The sequence below is a fragment of the Lampetra planeri genome, chromosome 2 (assembly GCF_965212315.1).
Source record: "Lampetra planeri chromosome 2, kcLamPlan1.2.h2, whole genome shotgun sequence".
Taxonomy (NCBI): domain Eukaryota; kingdom Metazoa; phylum Chordata; class Hyperoartia; order Petromyzontiformes; family Petromyzontidae; genus Lampetra; species Lampetra planeri.
In genome coordinates, this window is record NC_136108.1 from 14,310,196 (window position 1) to 14,337,539 (window position 27,344).

The following is a 27,344-nucleotide window of genomic DNA, read 5'->3' on the forward strand; positions in this document are numbered from 1 at the left end:
GACTGGGGCGGCTTCCAGCGGCGCTTCCTCGCTCACCAGGAGATGGCGAAGTGGACGGACGCCGAGGCTCTCCGCACGCTGCCAGCACTCCTCGACAGCGACGCCCTCGCCACTTTAACATCGGCACTGAAGGAGAGGCGCTCTACGCTGCAGACGGCGATGCAGGTGCTGGCTGCAGTTTATGGTCCGCCGTCAGACTGTCGCCAACTCTTCTACGATCGCAAGCGGGGGGCAAAGGAGTCGCCTCTGGCGTACCGCACAAGCCTCCTGGCACTGGCAAAGGCGGCCTTTCCACGGATGGACAACGAAGGTGTCGACGCCATGGTTACAGAGAAGATACTCCTGCTGGCGGACGACTTGGAGATCGTCATCGTCGCACAGGACGACGCGGAGATGTGCTCCCTCCAAGCAGCACGACTCCTCCACGCAAACCTGCTCGCGCAACGACGCAAGGCCAGCAAGGCGGCGAGCGGGCGTACCGTGGCCGCAGCCACCCTCCCGGCGGAGGAGATCTGCGCCATCGACCATCAACGGCGGCAGGGAGCGGGAGTACGGGCGGACCGGGGCGGCTCGAGCCATCCCGATCATCCGTCGTCGTCACCAGCGCTCCCGCGCTGCTACAACTGTGGTATCCGGGGCCATGTCGCCTCGGGGTGCCGCTCTCCTTGGCAGCGTGGGACGACACCTCGACGGGACGCCGGCCCTCTTCCCAAGCTCCATCATCATAACCCGGCGAGTCGCGGCACCTCACATGTTTGGCCCACGCACACACCCGCCACACACTCATTAACCGCACCGATTGGGGGGCCAATATCGCGCACCATCGCACCAACACGCACCACTCTGGGTACTCAGATTGAACCCAGCCAGTGGTCCGTGTTGGCCCATCGTGTTGTTGCCGCGTCGTCGGGGTCGTCGGCCGTTGTGGGGCACATCGACGGGGTCGAGGTGCGCATCCTGGTCGATACGGGAGCATCGGCGACCATTATTTCGGAGTTAATTTACAATATTCTCCCTGCCAAGAGCCGTCCTTTGATGCCTGTTAACGTGCCATTCTTTGCTGCTAACGGGGGCTCACTTGGCATCATCGGACAGATTCGAGCCCTAATTTGTATCGGGGATATTAAATTGTCTGGGCCGATTTTTGTTTCCTCCTCGCTGGCGGTTCCGTGCCTGCTGGGGACGGACCTCCTGGCCAAAATGCCGATTAGGATATTAATCGACCAGGGATGCATTGAGCTCCCGTCGGGCCGACGCATGGCGTTTCTGCCATCCCCCGGTACGAGTCGGACGGCGTTCGCAACGGTGCCGGCGTTTGTAGATAGAACGGTGCGCGTTCCTCCGGGGGCACAAATGTTGGTTCCTTTGAAACTTCGGCAGCCCTTCGCTAAGGGCATTGGGGCCCAAGGGGTTCTGCTGGGGCCATCTAGGGCCGGGGTTAGTGGACCTCATTTACTTCCGGCCCAGACCATAGTAAGAGGGGACGGAGACCCCTTCATCGCGGTCCTCAATGTGGGCTCGCAGACGGTGGTGGTCCTGCAGGGGACCGTGCTTGCTCACGCGACGCCGGTGCCCTGTGAGGAACCCGTCGCGAATCACGTGAGTGCTGTCCCTGCGCCGCGACCACATTCGGACAGTGATGAAGGGTGGCTCGAGGCGCTTTGTGCGGGATCGACAGACCTGTCAAATTCAGAGCGTCAACAGCTTAAAACGCTACTGCGGGAATTTTCCGACGTTTTCAGTCGGGACAAATACGATTTGGGTTGCACTCATCTGCTGCGTCACCATATTGATACAGGTGACAGCGCGCCAATACGCCAGAATCCGTTTCGGTTAAGTCCCGCCGAAAAGGACCATGTCAAATCGGCTATTGATGACATGTTAGCCGCCGACATCATTTCTCCTTCCACCAGCCCTTGGGGAGCGCCGATCGTCCTGGTTAAAAAGCAGGACGGCTCGTTGCAGTTTTGCGTTGATTTTCGGCGCCTTAACAAAATTTCGGTTGCCGACGCATACCCGCTCCCACGGATGGACGAATCGCTGGACGCCTTGGCGGGAGCGCGATTCTTCTCCACATTGGATTTACTTTCGGGATTCTGGCAGCTTCCTCTGGACGATGATTCAAAGCCTAAAACTGCTTTCCGTACACCGCACGGCCTGTTCCAATTCAACCGGTTGCCGATGGGACTCCACTCAGCGCCGGCAACTTTCCAGCGTTTGATGGAATTGGTTTTGGCTGGATTGCAATGGGATTCGTGCCTGATTTATTTGGATGACGTTATCGTCTTTAGTAAAACTTTTGACGAACATCTCCAGAGGTTGCGGGCGGTTTTCCTAAAGATGCGGGCTGCTAATTTGAAATTCAAACCCCAAAAATGTCATCTGTTACGCGATTCGGTGCGTTATTTGGGACACATCGTGGGGCGCTCAGGTATTGCTACCGATCCCGCCAAAACGCAGTGCGTCAGCTCCTGGCCGACTCCCACCTCGGTGGAAGAGGTCAGGAGTTTTATTGGCTTCGCGTCGTATTACCGACATTTCGTCACAGATTTTACGACGATTGCGAAACCCCTACACGCTTTAACATCAAAAGGGGTTCGGTTCCACTGGGGTCAGGAGGAGGAGGCTGCTTTCTGCTCCCTTCGGGATGCCCTGGTAAAAGCTCCTCCCTTGAGTTACCCCGATTTTTCTAAGCCTTTTTTGCTCGACACCGATGCGAGCAACACAGGTATTGGGGGCGTGCTTTCCCAGGTGGTTGACGGCGTGGAACGGGTGGTTGCGTACGGCAGTCGGGTGTTGTCTCCGGCGGAGCAAAGATATTGTGTCACCCGTCGGGAACTGTTGGCAATTGTCTATTTCATCCAACAGTATTGCCCATATCTGTACGGTCGGCATTTCACCGTCCGCACAGATCATGCGGCACTGCAGTACGCCCTGCGAGTTCAACAGCCATCGGGACAATTGTCCCGATGGTTGGAGATCCTCCAGGATTTTGATTTTGAAACCACCTACCGTAAGGGCGTTCGCCACACAAATGCTGACGCTCTGTCGCGCATGCCAACCACCTCCGAATGTGCATGCCTCCTGGGGTCGGGACGTTGCAGGCCAGCAGGGGACATACCGGTTCCGGTCCTGGCGGCCGCCGGCCACGACGAAACATTGGTTCCAAATTCAATCGCACAACAGGGAAAAGATTCCCTGTTGGGGATGCCCGTCAATGAATGGGGGCGCCTCCAGATGGAGGATACCTCTCTCCTCGAGTTGCGTCGTCGCGTCGGCTGTGCTGGGCAGGGCAGGGGTGATGCCGACGCATGGGAATTGGTGCATGGTCTGCTGATGCACTGGGACGGAAAATCCCATCGACATCGGCTGGTGGTCCCTTCGGGGTTGCGGGGCAAGGCGGTGTGGGCCGCACATGAGCGCCTCCTACACCTGGGGACCCAAAAGACCCTCGCCTTACTCCAACTCGATTATTTTTGGCCAGGCATGATGAAGGATGTCGGGGATTTACTGGGGTCATGCCCTCGGTGCGCGCAACGAAAACCGCCAGCACGTGTGTCTAACCCACCCTTGCAGTCAATGAAAGTGTCCAGAGTTAACGAACTCGTCGCACTGGATATTTTGGGCCCATTCCCCGCCACACCCAGGGGCAATAGATATTTTTTAACTGGTGTGGAGTATTTTACACGCTGGCCTATGGCCTGGCCCCTTGCCAACCAGTCGGCAGCAGCCATCGTGGAGGCCTTTGTTCAGGGTTATGTCCTGGACAAAGGTGCTCCGGAGCGGCTGCTGACCGACCAGGGCAAAATTTTTTCCGGTAAATTGCTCAAAGAAGTCTGTGAGCTCCTGGGCACGAAGAAAATTCGTACCTCCCCATATCACCCGCAGACTGACGGGATGGTCGAGCGTCTGCATCGGACCATCGTGTCAATGTTGTCACAGCAGGTGTCGGACTCACAGACCGATTGGGACTTGCAAATTTAAGGGGTATTGGCGGCGTACCGGATGGCCCCCCACGCAGCTACGGGATTTTCACCCTTCTACCTCATGTACGGCCGCGAACCTGACCCGCCTGTTCGTTCCCAGCTGCAGATCCCCGCGCCTAAGGGAAAAACTAAATTGGCTGACCATGCAAAATTTAATTTGGCCAAATTGACAGAGGCACGGGAATGAGCGGCTCAGACTGGGTCGGGCGCACATGCTGCAGTGGAAGCCGGGGGACAAGGCATGGCTGCATTGTCCCCAGGTGCCACTCGCAACCTCCTCTAAGCTGGTGCGGCCGTGGCGGGGCCCTGTGGAGGTGGTCGAGGTTTTGCGACCGCAGTGCGTGCGCATCAAATGGGGGAAGCGGCGGTGGTTCGTCCACCCCTCTAGATTAAAACCCTTCGTTGCGGTACACATCCCCACTTCACACACGCGTGGCCAAACATGTGGGGGGTCGACCGACTCACTGGGTCCGTCTCCGTCGCGCTCACCTAATGCCTTGCCGGCTGTGCCACCTCCAGGTGCATCAGGAATGACGGGCTCACGCCCGATCACCCCTCCTGGGGATGCCAAGGGTCACGCGGCGTTGGATGAGGACTCACTCCGAGACGGACAGTTGCCACCTGACGGTCCACCACCCGGGGTTACCCCGTGTGAGGGGCCCGCTGCACGGACACGCGCTAAAATGCGCAGACTGTTGTGAGGCCGGAAGATGTGTACATAGGTTGTGTTCATTGCGTGTTGTGTGTGTGGTGGGTTCCCTGCAAATTGTGTATAGACTGTTTTTACGGAATTCGTATTTAATCGGGGGGGTGCGTCGGGTTGTTTTCTCTTCTTGCTGTTGCGTTCTTGTTGTGTTGTTCTTGTTATTGTTGAAAAATAGTGAGGCACACGCGCGGTCAGGGGGTAAATGCGCTTTTATTGTCGTTTTTTTTGTATGTTGGCAGCCGGGACGGCTGCAAGCTATGCGGGGGGGGGGGGGTGATGTAGGGGTGTTAGAGAGAGAGCCGTTATGCCTGGCAGCTTATGGGAAACAAACACAGTGGGCGGGGCTACGTGAGTGCACGGGGGGGGTGCTCTCAACGACGTCCGCACCAGGCAGCCCGGGGCCCCACCCCTCAGCGGGGGTGGAGTATAAAGGGGGATGTGTCAGAGGGCTCGGGGCAGAATGTTAAAGCTAAACCAGTGAAGACCGAAGATCGTCTAGCTAGAGCCCTGGACTCCCCTGGGATGCCGCCCTTGTCAGGGCCGCGCAGGACCGAGCCAGCGGCGTGGTCCCGAGAACCAGAGCTAGTGCTCTGGGACTCCGGGTACCGTAGCCCAACTTACCAGTGTCGGGCCAGACAGCCTCCCCTAGCCCGTTAGTGGAGGACTAGGAGGTAGGTCAGAGATAGCTAGCAGTGTATTCCCAGCTAGCCGGGTGAGGGGGCCGATACCCCCTCCAGTATTGTATGTCCGCGGTTGTGACAACTGTTGCGGAATAAATACGTGTGCCTCAACCCCGGCGTCCAAGAGTCCTCAACGATATTACACAACGACCAAAGCTTCGGAGAAAGAATACCGCTTAAAAAGCGTTCACAGATGAGATGGGCACTTGCATAAGAGACCTGTCCTGGTTATTTGGGTCCAGGACCATGGGAATTTGGTAATTGGGGCTCCCCACAAAATCATCTGCAGCAGCAGCAACGACAGCAAGGAAGGACTAACCGAACCGATTCCGTTCTTGTTCACACCAAGTGAGTTCAGACACATTTGGGTTTTTTTGTTCTTTCACAGTGGTTGTCGTTCCTGGCCGTGTTTAACTGCGCACTCGGTGGCAGTGGGGTTGCAATTTAATTGTGCTTCAGGACTGAGTAACGGAAGGAATTTGAAAAGTGCACGACGATCTTAATCGCCCATACGAAAGGCACACCTATATTTCATCACAAACTATTTATACCGGAGGCACATGCACACATCACGCAACTCTTGTTCGATCCGAACCTCCAGTAAGTGTGCTATTAACTTTGTTACCCGAGTTTGACTCTCGGCCACGGATAACATGAGTTTTGGGCGATATCTGAACTGATCCTGCCCTTCCCAAACTGGTGAAGCATGGTAAAAAAAAGAAAAAACCCAGGACTGACAGCATGGGGAGGACTTCATCCCAAGTTGGATTGACAAGGCACTGCAAAGTAAGTGTAAGTCTATAGGTATGGACAACGTTTCTCAAGGGAAATTAATGAGTGAGGGGATTGCTGTACAGTACAGAGCTGGATGTATAGCCCAGATGAGCAACATCACTTGGTCCTTCGTATTTGCGAGAATGTTTTGTCCTGTAACACAGCAGCCCTTAATCTGCTATCTGTGGCAATCACCAACATGAACTGAGGGTGCAACAACCACAAACAAAAACATCCTCCTTAACTTTCAAGCATATGTTCTTTGGTCTCACGAGGCAGATAAGTCACACAGTCGACTAGCCAACTGAAATACGACTTTATTTTAATCCTTTTTGTATTCACAACCTCTGTCTGTGTTTCAAACCGGTGATTAAAACGTTCAGTTGCTGGGCTGGTAAATGTGCTGACCTGACTTGCGCTGTGATGCAAGGGGAAAAAGTACGTGTTTGAAAAGGGTGGCTGTCAAAGCTTTGGGTGCAAACAGGTATACAGTCGTGCCGTATTATCGTTGGCGTTTGACAATAATGCTAAGCTCATGTCCAAAACTACTGTGAAACAGAAACTTCACTTAGCAAGCTTCCTCATGACATTCCTGCCAAACGATGCCGCAGAGGAAGACCAAGTTGGGTTTTTTTGCTGCATGAGTGTTGCTCCATATCAGGTTTGTTGAGGCCTTGCCTACATGTCTTCTACTACCACATTACATCATTGACCGAATTGCTATATAAGCAACGTGAGGGTCATGGAACAACCTAATTTGTTTACTTTAATGAGTCTAAAGTTTCGGAGAAATTCTCTCCATGATCTTCAGGTGAAACAAGGGAAATTAATCGTGATGCTTTGTGTCAAAGCACAGTGAAGAAGTCTGTTTATATCCACAGCGGCCATGATCCAAACCCATAGCCCAAGGCCCAAATGTCGAGTTGGAATTAAAAGTTGGTAACCAATAAAAGGAAAATCACTCGGTCACGTTAGTGAGAGAGAAAGTAGCAACTAATTGGTAAATAGCTCAATTATAACAGTCAGAATTAGTTTTCTTAAATCGAAATGCTCAACTGTAATGACAAGAGCTTTGGAGCTGGAATGTGTGGATCAAGCAAATGTGCTTATGGCTGAGACACACTCAGTACCTGTAAAAGTGACCTGTGGAAATGAATGCAGAAAATAAACTGCTGAAGTACTTTCGTACAGAATTGAGTGTTATTTCTTCGTGTGCTTGGGGATTTTTTTCCCAAACAATCGACTTTATCCAGAAATGCGCAAATACAGTACTCTACTCACAATTACAATCACCAAAAAATCAAAGCAGCATTAGAGTATTAAGCTTCAGTATTAATATCATCTCGTTTACAGGTGCTCAGTTAATTATTACATGACAGGATGGGGAGGCTTTCATCCAGCAGTGGATTGACCCAGGTTACTGTCGGCGCTGGTGCTAATGATGATTTATATGATAAGTGAAATAAATAGAAATGTTTACTAACGCTGATCCCATAGGCACCGAGGGCTGGGCAACCACGGCCCAGACGCTGTGACAACAACAACCGCCATTCGCCACTAAGTGGCGGTGACGTCACCACGACGCTTGTGCCAGGCTATGTGCACTTTGAGGCCACGTGAAGTGTCGAACGCCCACTAGCAGGAGGTCACAGGGCAGACCCAGATGCCACAGGTCGACTGACTGAGACAACTGGCTGATACACCACCTGTGCCCCCTACTGTGCCAACTTGCTGTGCTTTAGCCACCCGGCGCTCCGCTCGTTATTGTGAGTGTCGCTCCTCCGCTCTCCGTTGTTGTTGGAGGGCGACTGCCTCCAACTGCCCAGTAGCGTTCTGCACGAGCCTCCTCCACAGAGGCCGATCTTGACACCGCTGGTACCAGTCATCGGCAAGTCCACTCAGCTCCACATCCTCCTGTACCACATCACTCCATCTCTTCTCTAGCCCGTGCCGAGCCCGTTTAGCCCCCTCAATCCGGCCGAACAAAAGCTGTTTAGGCATGCGGTGACTGGGCATGCTGGCTACATGGCCCAGCCAATGCAGCTCTTTCAAGGATTTGTGAGCTCCTCACACAATCCAGCCTGGTTAAACCTAGGATGGATCGTAGGCAGGCCAGCCTAAATGTTTCTAACTGGCGAAGATGTTTCATTAGGGGGTCCACGTTTCACAAGCGTAGAGAAGGGAGGGAATGACTGTGGCCGAGAAGACCTGAAGCTTCGTGCGGAGCGACAGACCAGGTAGCTTCCACACAGCGTTACGCAACCGATGAAAAGATAATGCCGCTCGACTGATTCGGAGTGATACCTCTGCTGTTAAACCGGAGCCGGTCATGAGCACACTGCCCAGGTATGGGAAACTCTCCACTCTCTCCACAACTGCCCCATCACCAATTGGGAGTTGTGGGGGTGGAGTATCCGATGGTACAAAATACCCAGGCAGGTGCTTAGTTTTGAGGGGCTGATGGTAAGGCCCCACCTCTTAGTGGCAAGCTCCAGGTTCAGCAGCAGCGCCTTCAAATCCTCCTCTGAGTGAGCAGCAATTACCAGATCATCGGCATACTAACATGCTCTTTGGTTCTTTCGGTAAAGTCACGTAGGTAGAAATAAAAATAAAACAAATCACGACGTTTCGATCACAACACAAGCAATCTTCATCAGGTGGAACAACTACAGCAAGAAAAATGCTGAAGGAGGCGAGAGAGCTGCCGTGGCAAGAGGTTATATAGGTAAGAAAGGGGGGAGGGGCAAGGGGGGGAGAGAGGGGGGTGGAGCAGGGGGACGGGGGGCTGCGTGAGCGCTAGGGGGAGAAGAAGTGAGGCAGGGGGGGAAATAGGCGGGGCTAGAAGTGGGAAGCTGAGTGTGGGACAATGAGAGTGGGCCTATCGCTTTTTTTCAGCTAGCTTGAACACCTACTCTGTCAGCCAGGGTCTCTGGGGAGGTCTGGACTGTGTACCCATAGCAGCCATTGCAGCTGCATGAGCCACAGTCCTATATCTTGCCCATTTCTCCTCGACATCAGGGGGAGTGGGGGACGATGCCAACCCCAGCCGCAAGCGATTATTAAATTCTCGCTTGCAACTTTCATCAGCTAGCTGAGACTAAGGGTTTGAATGGGGTCCTGGGTGTACACCCACCACTGGAGTGGAATAAAGGCAGGCGCATCTTACAGATGGCAAGTCGATGGTCAGTGGGGAGATCAACTCCATGGTAGGTCCTGGTGTCAAGAACATAGGCCCGCATCCACTGTTCCGTCACTATGTAGTCCAGCAAATGTTCTTGCTTGGACCCGGAATGCATCCATGATGTTGTGTGGATGCGCCGATGTCGGAACAGTGTGTTGGTAATTACAAGCCCATGGGCTGCACAAAAATCTAGCAGCCTCCTACCGTTATTATTGAGCTGATCTGGCACATGCCTTCCAATCACTCCAGACCAGGTGCCAGCATCATGACCAACTTGGGCATTGAAGTCACCCAATAAGATGACTCTATCCCGAGGGGCCACTTTAGCTAGCACCTGTGACAGGAGGTCATAGAAGGCATCTGACGCATCGGCCTTGCCTGCATCCCTCCATGTATGTTCGTCTTCAGTGGGGGCATAAGTAACCATGACAACCACTCCTCACCTCTGAGTGATAGGAAGGCAAGCCCAAAGTAGCCTGGGGCTTACAGCTTCCCACACCTCACCGCCACGCTCCCACGCCCCCTTCATTCTTTTGTTCAGAAGAAGAGCCACTCCCTGTTGTTTGGCAGTCTCCTGCCCCGAGAAGAGGACTGTCCACCCCTCATGGTGGCAGGAGCCACAGCCGGTCTACCGGACCTCCTAAATACCACAGAGATCCAGACGGTACCGGTCCAGCTCCCGACAGAGGAGTGGCAGCCTCTCCTCCGCAGTGAGCGTTCGAACATTCCACGTGGCCACACGTAGTGGTTTTTTGTTGTTTCTGGAGGAGCCCCGAGGGTAAGGATTCAGTCTCCTGGTTCTGCCAAATGGGGTTTGGCCAGGAGACGTCATAGACGCCTGTCCCCCTGGGGCCTCCGGCACAATCTTATTAATACAAATTTTCCGTCGTGGTTTAGCGGTAATTAATTGAAGGTTACCAGCCCCTCGCACCCGTCCAGGGCCTCCATTAGGCCGCTGTGGTGGTCACAAACCCCATGAGGGGAAAGGCCAATCGGAATTGGCCCTCCCCCCACAGCACTGCCCACGACAGCGTTGCCTGTCCGGCACCACGAGGAGGAAGGGGATTGTTTTGCTGTGACAATGCACTGCACCACCTTCACTACTGAGCATGATCACACCCACAACGACAACCCTCGGAGGACAACGTCAGTGAAACTCACATGTGGGGGCTCAGCTCGTAGAAGTTGCGGTTGCGGTATTCCTCCACCTTCTCGGACGTGTAGATCGGCAGCGCCTTGTAGGGGTTCATGGAGATCACCACGCCCCCGATGTATGTCTGGAAATTCAACAAGGCACCGTGCCATCGTGAATCCTCATCATTTGACCTCTGTGACCCTCTCCCCTGGACGTAGCCACGTGCCGGGACAGTTTACACATATGCCCTCCCTCGCTACCCACCACCAGAGGTGAAATGCTGTTATCTTTAACAACTCTAAATAAAAGCATTCATAGCATGGTGACGTTGAATAAACAAAACGTGGTGTGTTTTGCTTGTGCGAACAATGAGTGTTATCGAACGTTTTCTTAATGTATAAAATGTACACATCAACGGACTGACTGGTGCACTGCATTGGTGGAAAGACAGCTTCTACGAATACCTGGCAGAAAATGAGTACAACATCTACTTTCCACAAATTTGACAGATTTTTTTGTTTCGTTCCCATAAAAAAAATTGCCAGAGCAGGGAGTGTTCTGCCAACACTAAAATCGGACCCACGGTCTCATGTGACACCAACAGTGGCAACCAATACCATACAGCTCGCAAGACCTCGACAGCCTCAATTCTCTTCCTGCGTATGACATTAAGTTCAAGAGATAAATGTCGAGGTCTGCTAGCCACGAGAGGGGCTTCAGGAGAGAGTTTTTTTTGTAATTTTGCTATTCCACCTCCATAAAAGGAGTGTAGAATAGAGTGGTGTTTACTGTATGGTCCATAGTTTTGGTTGCATGGCCACAATTGACATCAATGAACTCCTCCCATGTCCTTGTGAGCAGGGAAAAAAGATCCACGATTTCGCCCAGTAAACCTGACTTGTAACCTTTCAGTAACTCCATGCTTCAATTCTTTGCTTAGTAATGGGATGTAGAGATGTTAAATTACTCTCAACAGATCTTCCAACTGTGCTAAAATTGGTTCTACAGGTAGGCTTTTGCGAACAATATTATCCATTAAAGGGGTTAATTTTTGGAGGGAAGATCACCTAAATATGTGTCGTTAAACCCGCCACCACCCAATACAGTCAGCCTCTGTTATGTGCTAAAACTTGAACAAAGACGAGTTTGAGCAACTTAATCTGGACAAACACGCCTGATGAAGACCGCTTGTGTTGCGATCGAAACGTCGTGGTTTTTTGCTTTTATTTTTAAATTATTTTATTTAATTTTTTTTTTTCTATCTACATGACTTTACCGAAAGAACCAAGAATATGCAAATTGTCACGTTACATTGCCTCTGAAATATCACGCTGGACAAATAAATGTGAAAATGTATATTATTGTTAAGCTCGAGGCATGTGTAAATTACATCAAGATATCAAAGCATGTGCATCCACAAAATGTGTTTCGGCGGTTGTGGATTCAAACATGACGGCAATTAGCCTGCGATGAGGCACGGTGAAGCAAACAAAATAATTAATAATTCCACCTATAAAATAAGTGGTCACCCCACCGTGGCTGCCACAAGGCGTCATTGCTACAATTCCCCACTTTTCCATGTGGACTCAGAACAAGTGCTGCGGTTTAATCGCTCGCTCCCGCAGGAGGATTCTTTTACGAGCTGCACGGCTGCCCCTTCAGCTGCACAGCTGCCCATGGGAGCGACCACGCCAGAACAAACAGGGGGGCGACTCGCTCTTCCTGCCATGGCCTTTTGAGCTTTATTTTGTGAGAAATGCCACTGCTCTACACTGTGCCGACTGTGTAGCTTTTATTGAATAACTGTCAGAACATTATGAGGTTTTTTTACTCGAGTAATTTACGTTCCTTTCCCTAATACAATGCACAGCCATGGTAAGGTCACATTGTAAACACGAGGAAAGGTTATATATGTATTTTTTGGTCATAGCGTGTCATATTGTTCCAGACAAAATAGTACCAGACATGTAAAGAACATTTAATTTAAAGACTATTGAATTCATAGATTATGTTTTTAATGAAGTACAAGCATTGAACCTACAATAGCAGTTCCACACGGGTCCTCCTGTGGAGCACTGGTTGAGGTGATGTGATCACGTGGTTGAATGTTCTGTGGCAATTCAGGAAATTGTCACAAGTCCGTGCCATTATTTGAACAAAAAAATATGTTTTTGTTGTCTTCTACTATCGAGAGTGTCTGCATTGTACATTCGGCCCTGTGTCTGTTTCGTTGTTTTTATTTGCCTCGTGATATGTTAGCATGTGATATACAAATCATTGCACCAATTGTCACTGACATTCTGAGACCTGGTTAGACGTATGTTTTTTAGCATAAAAGTGCATCTGGATCAATGAATGTATGACTAGGAACATGCATACATGTTAATCTATACTGTGGGGAGGTGCAGCAGTGTTAATGGTGGGTGTGGTGCGGTGGGCCCGTGTTAAGGCTGCGTATGGTGTGGTGGGGCAGAGTTTATGGCGGCGGTGGCGGTGTGACCTGACAGGATGCGGCGTGACATGGGCAGTGAGACTCACGTAGACTTGGTTGTGCTGGAATCGCTTGCGCAGGTTCTCAATGAAGGAGTCCTCGGTGAGGGGGTCTAGCAGGACCATGTCCCCGACGCCCACCATGTCGTCCAGGAATGAGGTGCTCACCTTCTCCATGGTGCTGCGTGCGTTGTCACTCTGCCGGCACACCACACGACACAGCCCTCACCATCACCGCCATCCTCAGCACAAACTTACGTTTATTCTGTAGGGGTAGTCGTCACCATCATAGTAAAGCTTGCTACAATCGCCTTGTCCCTAATTTGTACCCGTTCATAATCAGTATCGTCAATGACAAAGCCAGATCATTCAACTGACATGAGGCTGCTGTTAGGAGGATGCTAGCACGTGGGCCGGCATGTGTTTGTGCGTGTTTTGTGATCATGCAGGGTTTTAATAAATTCAGATGCACGGAGAACAAACTCTAATAGATATGAGCTAATCGCGTTGCTTCACGATGCCTCGGTGTTTGATTTGATTGAGTCCCAAACCGTGCTTCCAACGCCTCCGTTACATAATTCCCGTCTGAACTTTGGTGAGACAGCAGGTGCATAACAACATTTTGTTTGATGTCCTAAAAAAATAGAGCTTGCAGCTCATGCTAAAATTCTTATCACTTTTATCTGATGAAAAATGCATGTGCGTGTGGGTTTTTTTTCCTGCTGTTTACACACACGTGCCACCGTTTCTCACAAAAGCTTTTATTGGATGAGCCTAAATAATTAAGAGGGCTTCACAATGCAGTTCGAGCTAAGTTCTTCTGAAATACTGTACACTACGTCCAAGAGCAGATGTCTCCCTGCTAAATTGGCCACACATTTGAATGGTGGCGCGGTAACAATTCCCAGACCTCGTTAACCCGAACGTACGCGGACACATGGCCACCGACTGCTGCAAGACCTTTTGTCAGCATCACCGCAAACATATACAAATAATTACGAGGCTCACAGCAACGTTATTATCGCAGCACGACGAGTGTTGCGCCATTGGCACAGCCGGCTACGGATGTCTTCACGTATTTGCCAAATGCTGTTTACTTCAAAGTAGGGCCACAAGATGAGTCCTGGACAAAGGCCCGGCTGATTCTGGTTCATGGCCACGGGCCACCGGAGTTCTTCACGAGCGAGCAGCTGTCACGTGTCATCGCTTAGCCACAAAGGCTGCCAGGGAACGGCCACGCCAGGGGCAACGCCACTGCCACAAACAAGCGGGGTCGGCATTAAAAACCGCTCACAGCGTGCGCGAGCAGTCGAGTGGCGGCAGTTGTGGATAAAATGCTTGCGAGAGGGACCAGCGCCTAAGCGGTTGGGACCAGGACGAGATATAAGGAGACCAAAAAAAAACCAGACCCACGTGCCTCGGGTTCTTTGTAAGGAAAATCAATAGCAGACACATTTCGTGGAAGGCTGCGCGTGTGGTTTTTGAGTGACTGCGTGATTGCACGCAGACAGCCTGGCTGTGATCCACATATAACAGACAAACAATTCCTGCTTGCCACCTTGCATGTGCTAATAAGCTGCCCTCTATACCGTGCATCGTCATAATCAGTCCCTTGATGCATACATCTGTAGAATGCACGTTCATGTGCAAGATTCTACACCTATAGAAAATAGTGTTTATTGACAAATGGGTCTCAATGAAACTCGCTATAGGACGATAACATTTGTTGATAGGATTTAGACATTTGCGGGATCCAAGTTAAACAACTTCAAACAGCAAGCACTCTGTGGCCTTTTAGTGTCACAATTTTAAGAGGATCAACAGATTAGCATTTATTCTTCACGGCAGTACTTAGTTTCCATTACATCTGACATCCTGGAATGGCCAATGAATGAAGAGTAGTCATCATTACATTCACCTCGTGCTGTCCTAAGCAGCAATGATCATGAACGCAACCGAACACTGAATTCAATTCAAAGTTTCCCCATGGAATTGTACAAATTATACATTGTTTTTTTTTTGCAGCCCATTTCATCGAAGAGGTGATTGCTCTGACACGAGCAAACAGGGACAGCAAAATTACTGCAATATCAAAGGGGCGCCAAACATGAAGCCATTGTTTTATTCGTAACGAGAGGCATGTCTTGCAGGCTTGTGTCACCTCCCGGATCGTTAGGTGGTCTGAGACCGGATGCTCGAGTGGGCACGCCACACAAAGTGGCAGGAAACAAAATAAGAGAAGAAAAAGCAGCTGAGACTCCACCCAGCTGTCCCCGGGTCGAGGGGACATTTGGCCACACCTCTGACGAGCAGGTGAAACAATACCACGGCTGACGGACAAGGGAGACCAAACAACTTCGGGGTGAGGGGAGACAGCCAACGCCACCAAGGCTGTCAACCCGCAGACACGGCATGCTCGCAGGACACACCATGCTCATACACAATGCTCACAGGACACACCATGCTCACACAGGATGCTCAATACAGCATGCCCACAGGCCCCCCCCCCCCCACACACAATTGATATTCGTCAACATTGCATTGTCAAAACTAATTTAAGCTTTTTTCTTATTTTCAGAGGATTACCTTTAATGTCATGCGTGTGTATGTATGTATGTTGAACTTCTTTCGCACCTTACGTAGCCAACCATGCTGATGCAGTGAATCGATGAATATTAATAGTCAATTGGATTGAACGCAACAAGTTCATATCTGTATGCTGATGGCCACTAATCTGCAGCTAAGTAAGTCACAGTGTGTGATATATATTTTTGTTATATGTTAATGAATGATGTGTAAGCAGGCCCTGGACCTCACGTGTACAAAATAGTTCACCCTCACAAGGTATGAGCAGTGTGATTAATAACCCACACGTGTCAAAATAACTGCTTTATTTTCAAACATTCCCCCTTGCAATGCCCATCAGACACACCGTACAACGTTAATAACATTCTCTCTGCATTGAAGCTTGAACAACGAGTTACATAACAGTGTTTCAACATGGCTTACAGCCTCTCTGATTTACATTCTACAAGTTCCACTGATTGCAATATGTCACCCCCCTACTGCTCATGAAGGTGAGCCAGACACACACACACGCCAGATTTGAACACCGCATGCACCCTGCAAGTGTACCACCAGCATGGGATGATGACTACAGTGAGCCAACTCGCACGTGTGGCCAACAAGAGGTTGCTCTTACTGATCCCTGGGGAGTGTTGGCAGCACGAATGGTGCTTGGTTGGCGTGGCCCTCCGACACTGGTGGGGTAAAGTGTGGGCACTTCCATTCGTGGGCTATGGGACTGTGTGCTTCTGGTGACATATGTCAGCGAGAGACCTGGGCACCGTGGGATATCCCTGCAACTGTCACACAGACAATAAAATAAACCCTGTCATCCACATTTTTTGACTGCTTTTCCAACAGAATGGTAAGCGACATACATATGACACTTCTCATATTTGCAAGACAGCTGATAGCAAATATGTTGCCTTTTAAGGATTCTTGTTCTTTCGTATTTACACAGTTGTAATTCTAAACTATCCCAAAAGGTTAAGTATAACAAGCAATATACTGTATGGTAGATATCATATTAAAGGCACACAGCCATTACCAGGGCAAATCTGTAATTGCATCAAGCTATGTGCAACCACAGATCTTCGTGCATTTTTGACAATCAATTCAAAGACAATGTTCTCTGTCACAAGTGATTCATAATCACCTGAGGCAGGTGGTAGCACTGCCCTCTCAAACAACTTTACTTTGAAAAGGTATCGTTTTCTCTGCGTTACGGGTTCCATTGACACCCATGTTGAAGCCTGGCAAAAACTATTTTGAAAACATATGAATGCTTTGCTGGTCTCAAAAAAAAAATATATATATACCGAGACGCCCTGTAAAGCTGCTGATGCTTAAGTACACATTTGTTCTCCGGTGCACATTTTTCTCAACTCACCTTTTTTGGCGACAGCTCTAAGGAGCAGGCGAGGAAACACTTGGACAGAACATAGTGGGGCTCGTGTGTGAACAATGAAAAATATAAAAGCACAGCGGATGACATGTTTTCAAACATTATACTGGTAGGAACCTCCTGGTTACACCAGCCCACAGGGGTTTATTGTGTCCGTCCGTCCGTCGTGCAGGGAGGGGCTGGGTGGGGAGGGGAGGGTGGGGAGGGGCTGGGTGGGGAGGGTGGGGAGGGGCTGGGTGGGGAGGGTGGGGAGGGGCTGGGTGGGGAGGGTGGGGCTGGGTGGGGCTGGGTGGGGAGGGGCTGGTCACCCCGTGGTGCCCTTATAAAACTCAACGTTTAACCTACTCATGCCGGCTTGTGCCTGCCCTCACAGTCGGGCATATTTGCATTGACTCTGGCCATTGACCGAGCAACCCAACGTTCCTACCAGCTCCCTCCGCAGGAATGTGTTTTTAGAACTTTCGTGCCATGTCCATTGGTGTTTAAAACTTGCGCCAGCATCTGGAGAATGAGCTGGGGAGATGAAAATTAAAGATGGCGCGCTTCTCAATCCCCTCCCCCCACCCCCCATTGTGGGTTGAAGTGAGTAGCTCTGACTCCTGACACCAGGTTTCCTTCCCCAAATTATATCAATATTAGAAAAGCAAAGCTTCAGCACTATTTTCTTCAAACTTCCCAAATACAGGACCACAGAAGTGTTGGCCCTAGGATTCTTGGTTCTGACTATATTTCATGGCCCACACTATTTGTTGCCAATGACCTAGTGATCTGGAATGCATCCCATCCCATCTGCACAGACCTCAGAAGCTAAACAGGGTTGAGCCTTGATAGTGCTTGCTTGGGTGGATGACAACTGTGCATAACAGGTGTTAAAGGATGTGGCCCTATGCTGTGGGCCGCACAGGGATAAAATTCAGAAATATTATTGTACTGTATTTCTGTAGTACCACATTAGTGCTTCCCACGTTCACCAACCTGTACTAATCGGCATGGTGAAGTATGGTAAAAATAAACCCATAACTTACATGATATGAGGAGGCCCTCATCCAGCAGTGGATTGACAAAAAGATGTACATGCATATCAGTGCACTAATGCATCATTACTTGTTCACAGTTTCAATTACAATAAGTTAATTGGATCAATCTTAATTTTAGAACTTTCGTGACTGCAGGAATTATTATTTGGTTCTTTCGGTTAAGTCACGTCTAAAGATAAAATAATAAATTAAATTAAATAATAGAATACGACGTTTCGATTGCAACACAAGCAATCATCATCAGGTATAATGAAATAGCGACATAAAATCTAACCAGAAAACTATAGACAGACATATTAGCAGACAGATATCACCAAGATACATAGCGAGAGCAACACAGGTAACAGAGAGGGGTGATCGTCTCTGTGGGGTGGCCTTAAATAGACAGAGGGGGGGGCGGAGGCAGAGAGAGGGAGGGGGGTTAGAGAAAAAATGAGCATATCAATGAGTGGTCAACAGACGTGGTGCTGCAAGTACGATGACACGGCAAGCAAGCCTGAAAATCAGGAGAAGGACACACTAAAATTAAATAACCTAGTAAAATATCGAAATGTAATGTAATACAACACAGAGGGTCGGTCAACACACAATCAACCAGGCTATGCGTTAATTGTGTGTTGACCGACCCTCTGTGTTGTATTACATTACATTTCGATATTTTACTAGGTTATTTAATTTTAGTGTGTCCTTCTCCTGATTTTCAGGCTTGCTTGCCGTTTCATCGTACTTGCAGCACCACGTCTGTTGACCACTCATTGATATGCTAATTTTTTCTTTAACCCCCCTCCCTCTCTCTGCCTCCGCCCCCCCTCTGTCTATGTAAGGCCACCCCACAAAGACGATCACCCCTCTCTGTTACCTGTGTTGCTCTCGCTATGTATCTTGGTGATATCTGTCTGCTAATATGTCTGTCTATAGTTTTCTGGTTAGATTTTATGTCGCTATTTCATTATACCTGATGATGATTGCTTGTGTTGCAATCGAAACGTCGTATTCTATTATTTAATTTAATTTATTATTTTATCTTTAGACGTGACTTAACCGAAAGAACCAAATAATAAGTTAATTGGAATAAACAAAACCATGCAACTGTAGGAAACACAACAGCCACATTCCAGCAATGAGCAAATGGCCCCTCGATATGCATTTAACATCATCGCGGGGTTTGTTGGTGTTATTGGGTCCAGGTGTTGGTTGTTATGTGGCAATGCTGAACTGTGTGGCGTGCAAGGCTGAGGAATGTGTTATTGGTCAAAACACATATTAGGGTATTTTTTGTGTCAGTCAAAACAAGGAAATAAATGTAATACTAATCCCAAAATATAAAAACGTTAAACTTGTTTTGTTTCCTCAATAAAAATGTTGCAATATTTGACAATGTTATAAACTTTATTATGAAACAACTGAGATTAAAGGTTTAAACATAGAGTCAATATCTCATATTAGCTGAAAAAATATTTAATGGTCCAACTGCAGGTGGCCAGTTCAGAATACGGACGTAGATTTGAATTTGGACAACCCTTCATGAATAAACCACGTGCTCAAGTATCGTGAGTTGATGGTCTCAGCCTCGTCACCAATTACTGCATTAACAAAAAATCGCATCATGTTTGGTTTCACACTCAATATGGCAACATTCCAGCCGTGAGACCTAAAACGCTGTCTTGGTTTGACTGGCAAGTGCCAAACATGTATCTTTCGGTAAAGTCACGTAGATGAAAAAAAGAAGAATAAAATGAAAATAACTAAATTTTTTTTTTTCATCTACGTGACTTTACCGACAGAACCAAAGAGTATGGATCATTGCAGTCACGAAAACTTCAAATCTAGAATTAAACATGCGTCTGTTCAGCGTGGCAGGTGGGAGAGTGTTGACTCCTGGTTTGTGCACCGTATAAGAAGTCATTTAAAGTGACGGGAGAAGCAGCTCTGTGATTCTCATTCACTCTTCTCCAACACAAGGGCATGGTGGACAGCTCTTCACGAGCTCTGAATGAATTCTTCTTCTTATCATCGTACGATGTCAATAGCACCATCAGGATAACGTTTTAGAAAAAGGCAATGACAATTTTTTTTTTAAATGAGAATAAAAAATTAAGAGAAACGATTAATTTGGAAGCATTATTAAGGTTTTGTTGTTTGGTTTAGAGTCCGTTTTACTCTCTTTTCCTTTGTTATGACCAACAAAAATATGATACAAGCAGCCGTCTTCAGGTGAAGATGGCTGCTTGCGTTGTAGCCGAAACGTCGTGAGAATTATTTTATTTTATTATGTTTTATTTTTATTATTTTATTACTTCCCTTCTACGTGACTTTACCGAAAGAACCAAGAAGATGAATCCCTGCAGTCACGAAAGCTTTAAATCGAAAAATATGATAATTTATAGTTTGACCAATACCACATTTCTCAGTCGTTTTCTAATATATACTACGTTTCAAGCAGACATATTAAAACGTGTTTTTTCCCATATAATGCAGCACAGATCAAGCGTGAGATTCCTTCAGCACTGAATCATCACGAGAAGCTTTCTTCTCAAAGCGCCCAGTGTCACATACCGAAATGCGCATCTCACAATTACATCTGCTGTTATGCAGCACTCGCTTCCGCGACACGGGCGTGGTGTGGGCCGATCGCCAAGCTGCTCTGGCTCCAAGCAAGCATCTCAAACACGCTCACCGCCAGCAGGCAAGCTTGGCTGGTGGCGGCAGTAGCCTCACAGGTAAGTAATTATTATGCACAGACAGCGTCCACATTGAAGCTGGTGAGCACACCCGGGCGACGCCGGGCAAGATGCCAGGTCACTTGATCTTCACGCAAAAGCAATTTATGGTTCTAAACAAGCAGCAGCAATGTGTGCATGCGTGTGAGCGCGTGAATGTGTGCGTGCGCGCGTATGTGTGTGCCCCCTCTAGCACATGAAGTGAGGAATTATTTAAAAAGTTAAATGTTTCAAATAAAGGTCAAACCAACCCCAATGCAGGCTTATTTTGAAATCCCAGCTTTAGCCATGATTACATATTAATCATATGAAGGTATTAATATCTCAGGAATTATATATTTTTTAATTGTGTTGCGTTTGACACTGCTTACATTTGATATTCCGTTCACAACGGCGTTTGTTTTGACCACCCTTGTGTGTCATTACAAAGATGTGTTTCATTAGGTATAGCTGAAGCCACACACATCTCTGGATGTGCATGCAGATGTGTGGGAGGAATTATTTTAAATGAAGTCCACATGTATGTGCGTGACTGAATGAGTGAATGTATGGGAGATCGCTAACAGCACTTGCCCCAAGGTCTGTTTAGGTTGTACGAGGGATCTTTGTCTTTGTATGGGAGCAGGCCGCAGCAGAATGAGTTTTCCCTCTGAACAATGCATGTGCTCATTGCACAATTTCAGGATGGAACATTTACCCAATTTTTGCTCAGGCGTCTGAGTAAAATCCACAGGCGAAATATGCGTATGGTGAATTGATGTAAATAAATTGTTCCATGTAAGCACATGAAGGGATCACATGAACTCATTACATAAAACAAAAGTCGTGCATATATCCCGAGCCTTAAGAGTCAAAATAAATTGATCAATAGATGCATAATTACAACGCTACTGACAGTTCACTTACAAAGTTCATACAATCCAAATTAATGTTATTTGAAGAGTGCCGAGCCCAGATCCACACTGGAGAACTCAGCACCTTTGATGAGCATGGTTGATTATGTACGGTGCGAAAGAAGTTCAACATACATACACAAAGAACCGACACCATTAACACCATTAACAAATCAATAAGACGAGTGACCCTAGAAAGAAGGTATGGTCATCAGTGGCTGGACATCACGGCAAGGCTCCATCATGATGGCATTACACCAGCATTAACCTGCTTGAGCATCTACGGGGCCAGCCTGAATTAAGTCAGCATTTTTATTTTCGCCAGCCTTAGGCTGGTCAACGATGGCCTGTGAAATTTTAGACAAGTCTTACTTGGGCTGTTGATTTCATGCGGTCTTTCGCATAGTCTTGTCAACTCGAGCGGTAAGAAATTGTAGCTGTTAAACATTGGTGTGAAGAGCATGCAATGTACCCTCCCTCGCTACCCCAATATTACTGGTCAGCCAATCAGGAGACTCAACAACTATTATTATATACAGTACATGTGCACTGCAGTCTTTAATGACGTTATTAAAATGTATTTATTGTACGTCTTCATTCACGATAGTTGGTTTCTTTTCATCTTAGTCATTCTTGCGTTGGTCTTTTGTGGGTGGTGATAGTCATATTGTCACTCTTTATGATTTTCGTCCACACGTAGCCATTATTTACTAACACATGAAAAAAATTGTTGTTTACGAATATTTTAGTCACTAAATCGAACTAAATTAGCGCTGCGTAGGGCCACTTGTGGTGTCATCACAGAATGAATAGCAGCAGAAGTACACCACAATCAGTGAACTGCTCTTGAGGATGTGTTCCTGCCGACCAAATTCCGCATTCTAGCTCAGAGCACAAGAGTAAAGCACTCCAAGCCACATGTCATTATCATACTTCCTGCAACTATTACTTTGCCTTGCAAAGTAACTCAGGCGGGTAGACGCAAGAAACTCCAACAACAAGCTGTCAAACACACAAGCCTGTGAGAAATTCCTGCCAAGACTTGAAGGAGTAGCACCATTACACAAATAATAAAAAGCTAAAGATTCCATTTCACTTCCTGTGCTTTGACTAAATACATCCCTGTGTATGTCGAAACTCTTGGACCAAACTATTTTACTGGCTAAAAGCAATTTGGCCATGTCACAGGCAAAACGAGCAATGTGTATCTGAAATGTTGCTACTCAGAGGGCTGTAATACCCGTTCTACCATAGCGCAGCATTTCAAAACAATGTTTTTGAAAATAAATAAACTATATTTGTATAGTAACTGCTTAGCACGTTTAATACTGTAGTGTCAGGTAATGCACAGTGGCGGTACAAAATGTTTTGGGCAGAGGCCACCTTGGGGGATTGTTGGCGGCCCCAGCGTGCTGGCATTTTCTAGATTTCCACGAGAAGATGCCAAAAAGACGGAGCCAAATATGGGTGCCTTGTCATCTTGCGATGAAATCGATACTAATCAGCGCTCTCTGCACGCGTGTTCGTTCACATGGCCTCTTGCTAGAGAGTATTTATTGTTTTGCAAAGTCTATTAACCACACGTAACGTTAAAATGTAATGGATCTTACCGTGAAGTCTAACAGTAATTTAGGTAGGGTCACTTGGAGCTTATTTGTAAAGACTGCAGCCAACTACAATCTCTTTCACCAGCTTAACTGATACATGTCGCGCTCAAAGACAACACCAAGCTGTGAAGGAAATCTGTTAATAATGACCATAGTACATATTATCTATTGGCTTTGGGTTAACCTATCTTGAGATCAATTTCCTTAATAACTGGGCCAATGTGAGTCACCCACCTAATCGTATGACTCCACCCGCTAGCGGGGTAACCATACACGAAGGGTACTGTACATACTTTCTGTAGTATTGGTGGGCTGTATATGCTCGGGAGAGCACTATGGATGATTTCTGTTTTCATGTTGGCAGTGGCATCACAGGGTCTTCAATGCACGCTTTACACCCGATGCTGAATTCTGATAACAACCCCTCTGATAATAACTTTACTTGGCAGAGGTACAATTGTACTCTTCCAACCCTTGAAATATGCCATCTCAGGGGCAAATGTGTTAAACACAAATATCTCAAGAGTGATACTCCCATCCCACACACACACACTACGAGCATCTCATACACATACAACCTCGTAGCAATAATAAAATACATTAATATTGTTCAAAGTATTCTGTATTGTTAACTTGATGAAATTGACTTTTCCTGTGCATTCGTTTTCAAGCGTATGATGCAGTGGATAGATGGAGATGATAATGATGATGCATGTTTATGACGCATTGCACACCTTTATGGCCCCCACATTTCACAAAAAAAACGTGTTAACTCCACCTCTTTTATTAATCAATGTACTAATGCCCAAGTTGACGCTGTTTCCGTGTGCCAAAAACGCGAATACAGTATGACTGAGCAATGAAGCGATACATTACGTGTCAATTAAAAAAATTGATTAAGGGGCCGTCCATAAATGACGTCACGCACCTAGGGGGGGGGGTCAGACATTTGTGACGATGTGTGACGAGGGGGGGGGGGTTGAGAAATGTGACGTCACATCAAAATGCGCAACTTTAAATAAATATAGACAACACGTTCTACTGAATTAAATAGACTTGAAATAAATGTTTTCTCCTACAACATCAGAGTGCAGCGCCACATTAAATACGCACTACAATGACAATAGTTTAAAGCGATTCGAAGCGCGTGACGTCATTTATGGACGGCCCCTAATTTAATCGGAAGGTAGCGGGTCCCCCATGCAGTATTAATCGCGTGCACTTCTCTGGGCAGCGTCGGTGTAACCGTGCACGCTAACCCAGGGGGCTGGCTGCTCACCAGCACTGTAATTCAGCACAGTGATCACAAACAGCAAACTCGCACTAACATTTTCCCACACTCAAGGACGTACCGGGGAAAAAATACATAGAAATGGTCTTGCATACGAAATGTATGGGTGACTGTGAACACCGCAATACTTGACATACCACTAACGGTGGCCAGATGTGCCAACCATTTACTTTTTACTATAGCACGAACCTCACCCACTTCTTTTCCACAAGGGTCACCGATGACACCACGAAGACCACATAATAGACACACACTCCAGTCACCTACTAATTAGACCCTTCAAGTGGCAGACGCGATGTCATCTGTTTGCCAATGCCCACTTTAGCAATATGTGTACGTCATGAATACCTTACAGTTGATACACGTAGAGAGAGATTCTGCTACGTGTAATGTTGTGCACTTGTGCATCCATCACAAAAGTTTCCTGTTTGTGTTTGAAGGTAAATGAGTGTGCGATGATACACCTGTGCAGGCTATATTGAGCCAAGTCGGTGCGTATACAGTTTCGGAAGTGTGACGGTGAGCGCATGCCTGGCACACCTCTACACCCATAGGTATACATGCACCAACACAGGCACACCTGTACACGTGTACACACAGGTAGACCTGGACACCGATACCTACACCCGTACACATACAGTATAACTGTACACCTATGCTACTTTTGTCACATACATTATTCAAAAATTACATATGTACAGGACGGTATGGGATATAGCGTATGTACATACAACCTACAGGGAAAAGTATCCCTCCAGTCGTGGAAATTCCACATTACTCTGGCCATTCATTATACACACAAGACGTACACTACAAGAAAGATACTATATACTAATAGGGGTTTTCCCCTTTTTTCTGGCAACAAAACTGACACCTTTTGCAAGGAATCATGCTTACATTAACCACAATACTTGCAGTCAAATGCAAACAAAAAACAATACTCTGATAATTTATGCATTGTCTTTGAAACTGATTGGTCCACACCAGAGACAGCTTTCTTTGGAGCCTAGTCTCATATGGTGTTCGACCAGATGACGCCAAAAGGCGCACAGTTCAAAGACAACGCACTACCAGAGAAGATACTATAGTTTAGACAGCACGGTTACAATAGTTGATTCAAATCAATAAGTTCTAGACTTCGGGCCACAGGAGGGGTTTGTGTGACTAAACCACCCCCGACCGCCTTTGTCTCCCCAGTGCTGACATGTATGTACAATTACTCATTGAAGGCTGAGTCCACCTCGGGGAGGCTGAGGACAAATTCAAGAACACTTAACGCGAATGTCATTCCAGGAATCGAACTCGGGTGGGGTCGAGTTCGTGGTGCATTGTGCTAATCACTGCACCACCGCTTAATTAGACGCGACTGACATTAAATATTGCACACTCGCACATAGACTAACACACTCAATCACACCCGCACTGACACTTTGACGCAAACAACAACAACCGCGGTTCGCCACAAAGTGACGTTACCACAGGCGCTTGTGCCAGGCTAGGTGCACTTTGAGGCCACGCGAAGTGTCGAAGGCTCCGCTGGCAGGAGGTCACGGAACAGACGTCAGGTGCCACGGGTTGACTGACTGAGATGCACACACACTGACGCTCAATAACACACACTCGCACTGACACACACTCCAGCCACACACACACTAACTAGACTGACACATAGACACAATGAATGAGACATTAACAGACTCAATGACACACACTCTCACATACTCCAGTCACACACACACTAACTAGACTGACACATCGACACAATGAATGAGACATTCACAGACTCACACACACTCACACTCACTCACTCGCACACTCATTTACACACACACTCATACTATATCACGCAATCACACACACACTAACGCACTCATTCACACACACAAACACTCATGCACAGTCTTATCACTCGATCACACACACTAACACACTCATTCAGATACGCGCAATCACACACACTCATGTACACACACATAATCTGCATCGCACTCACTGTCATACACAGGATTCACACACGAACACTCATTTACACGCGCACACGCTCAATCGCACTCACCGTACGTGGAGCGGGTAAGGGATATTTGCAGCCAGCCGGTGGGATGTAAGAGAAGGATGCGTTGGGGTTGGGTGGAGAAGGACCCGGCGCTGGGATGGAACTCAGCTGTTCAGCCCAGAGCGGTCAGCCTCGACACCGCGGCAGGAGCAGCGTGACAAGAGGACATGGTCACGCGCGCTCCATAATCCCCTGGCGTGGCACGGGGGTGGCGCAGGAGGCGAGCGTCCACAGACAACGCACGGGCAGCGGACGAGGCGCGCGAGGGGCACGCGAGACGGGGGGCAGCGAACAGCGAGCAGACAACCGCGCGCGCTCGAGTCGACTCACACAGTCGCCGAGAGCACCCCCCCCACGCCCTCCTCCTCCTCGCTCTCACTGGGACGGGGCGGAACCTTGACATCGGGGCGTGGAGGCTGCTTCAACAACGCCGCCGCTGCTGCTGTTTTCTGGCACCACGCCCCGAACGTCAACTCATGATTTGCACTCAAGTCACCTTTTGGTTGCCTGTTTGCAATTTAACAGGCACCAGACATGTGTACTGCGATGGCTGGTTATGTAAAACGCCTTCGGTGAAAATCTGCCTCGATTTACAACAACGACGTACACTCGTCAACAACACACACTGTTATAAAATAAAAATATACATAATTGGTGGCGTTTCGGGCAATTGGCTCTTCTTGTGCCTGAGCACCGCTACCAACGTAGCATTAACAAATTATTTGCCTTAATGTACAGAGATTTAAATGGGAATGAGCTAAAGGGAACGTAACTTAAGTCATGTTATGCTACTGGCCCCTCCCTGGCCTTTAGAATAATCT

The 27,344-nt window shown here is 48.0% G+C and overlaps 1 protein-coding gene across 1 annotated transcript in view; it reads right to left on the bottom strand.

The window, feature by feature from the left end:
• The window catches only part of LOC144728639 (unconventional myosin-Ib-like), a 79,107-nt gene extending 52,234 nt beyond the window's left edge, over positions 1 to 26,873 (bottom strand). Inside the window, exons 1-3 of the mRNA XM_078608208.1 lie at positions 26,527 to 26,873; positions 13,001 to 13,150; positions 10,489 to 10,604 (exon numbers count right to left, since the gene is read on the bottom strand). Coding sequence (XP_078464334.1) covers positions 10,489 to 10,604; positions 13,001 to 13,129 — 245 coding nt within the window. The 5' untranslated portion in view covers positions 13,130 to 13,150; positions 26,527 to 26,873. The remainder of the gene's footprint in view (positions 1 to 10,488; positions 10,605 to 13,000; positions 13,151 to 26,526) is intronic.
• Positions 26,874 to 27,344: the final 471 nt, after the last annotated feature.